At 39.2% G+C, this 2,074-nt stretch overlaps 1 protein-coding gene across 1 annotated transcript in view; it reads left to right on the forward strand.

Annotated features, from left to right (window-relative positions):
• LOC119594652 (unconventional myosin-Va-like) overlaps positions 1-2,074 on the forward strand; it is a gene marked incomplete in the record, with an annotated part of 122,411 nt that overhangs the window by 113,385 nt on the left and 6,952 nt on the right. Inside the window, 5 exon segments of the mRNA XM_037943701.1 lie at positions 2-213; positions 522-696; positions 911-1,132; positions 1,269-1,427; positions 1,806-1,959. Of these exon segments, the coding sequence (XP_037799629.1) occupies positions 2-213; positions 522-696; positions 911-1,132; positions 1,269-1,427; positions 1,806-1,959 (922 nt within the window).

Here is a 2,074-nt window from a genome sequence, read left to right on the forward strand (position 1 = left end):
GGATGAAGACAAGTTCAAATTTGGCCGCACGAAGATCTTCTTCCGGGCCGGCCAGGTGGCCTACATGGAGAAGCTTCGTGCAGACCGTCTGTCAGCTTGCGGTGTCATGATCCAGAAGCACGTGCGCATGTTCCTCCACCGCAACCGCTACAGGACCATGCGCAGGGCAGCCATCACCATCCAGAAATACACCAGGGGGCTCAAGGCACGAAGGTTGGTAATAAAGGCTCATGAATACTCTTTGAAATATTTTGTATTGTAAGGATATGGAAGAAAACATTCTTTATTAAATATAGCAAGTATATATAAAACTATACTGGCTATATCTAACTTAGATTTTGTTTTCCTTTTACTTTTGTATATCCAGTTATATGTATTTTTATATACTATTTTAGTTAATGATATTGTTGCTAGAGTTGTTGCAAGATTTTTTTCACTAGACTGACTCTACAGAAATTGAAAAAACTCGAAGATTTAGTTTGAGACTAACTCTCCCATGCCTTTTCCTTGCCCATTTCCAGACATGTGCATCACATCCGAAGAACTGCAGCAGCTATCAAGATTCAGGCAGCTATTCGAGGATGGGTTAAGCAGGTACAATACAAGAGGCTGGTTTACACAGTCACCCAGCTGCAGGCACATGCGAGAGGTGCTCGGGCTAGGGAGAGATACCAGCATATGCGCAGAGTCAAAGCTGTGAGTAAAGTTGAACTTTAGTTACTAGCAGGGTTAGTTTCCTGAAGAAATGAAAGTGTTTAACTCAGGCAATGTTAAACATTGTTTTCTAGACATACATGAGTAACCAATATATAAGCATGGTGATACAGGTGATATGAATGCATCACTACGTATTATTTAAATGACAAAGAATCTGATAATTAATCTAATCCTAATGCTTTGCACCCCACAGGCTATTATTATACAGAAGAATGTGCGAAAGTGGCAGGCTGTCTACCACTACAAAATGGCTATGGGAGGCATCATCACCTTGCAGGGTCTGGTCCGTTGCTTCCTTGCCAAGAAACAGCTAAAGAAGCTGAAGATTGAAGCCAGATCAGTGGAGCACCAGAGGAAGCTCAACAAGGGTCTTGAAAACAAAATTATCTCTCTGCAGCAAAAGCTTACAGAGGCTGTGAGTTGCTTTTGATTATTTAGTTTGTTTAAACAATAATCTTACTACTTCATATTTGTAAAAATAAGCTTTATTTTTCTGGGTCGTTAACATTGAAATCCACCAAGGAAAATCTCTCAAATGCTTATTCCCCCAGAAACTGGAAGTGGGCAATGTCAAGACATACAAGGAGGAGATTGTTACTCTGAAGGAGCAGCTGTCAGAGATGAAGGGAGTGGAGACACAGCTAAAGAACTCCAGTAACCGTGTCAGCGAACTGGAGGCGATGGTGGCTAGGTTGACGCAAGAGGTTGAGGTGAGATTTGGTCACTCATTCAGAGAGGAGTCTTATTAAGTTGTCTTGGTTATTTTGGTTATAAAGGGGTAGATCAGAATGCTGGAGGGGATTTAGTTCCAGAACAATGACTTTACTGGGTTATTTATTTAGTAAGAACTATATATTGACAAATTATAACCATTAGAGTAGGAGAAAATATTTAGAATCAAATAGAAGAAAGATTAAAACAGATTGTAACGATTAGTATTTATTTAGAGTTAGAATAGCGATTAAGTCTGATTAGACAGTACAAATACTTGAGAATCAATACAAGCCATAAAAGACTAAACCTTTGGACAGTAGCTAAAAATGTATCCTCAAATATTCAATCACATCTAATGTCTTTGCTGTTCTTAGGCGGAGAGAGGTGAGAAGATGGACGTGCTTTCTGAGAAGGAAAGAGCAGAGAAGGAGAACCGTGAATTAGTCGAAAAGCTCAATGCGGAAAATGCCAAGCTTGCCGAGGAACTGGTGAATGCCAAGAAGGAAGAGGCCAAGAAAGAAGGGGAAGGTTTGTGTATTACTATAGTTATTGTATGCAATAATTATCATATGTCGTTATTTATTGTCATTGTTAGTCCATAGCATATTTTAAAGTATTTATTACTTGTATCTTTCTTTTATAT

The sequence above is a fragment of the Penaeus monodon genome, chromosome 34 (assembly GCF_015228065.2).
Source record: "Penaeus monodon isolate SGIC_2016 chromosome 34, NSTDA_Pmon_1, whole genome shotgun sequence".
In the NCBI taxonomy this organism is placed as follows: domain Eukaryota; kingdom Metazoa; phylum Arthropoda; class Malacostraca; order Decapoda; family Penaeidae; genus Penaeus; species Penaeus monodon.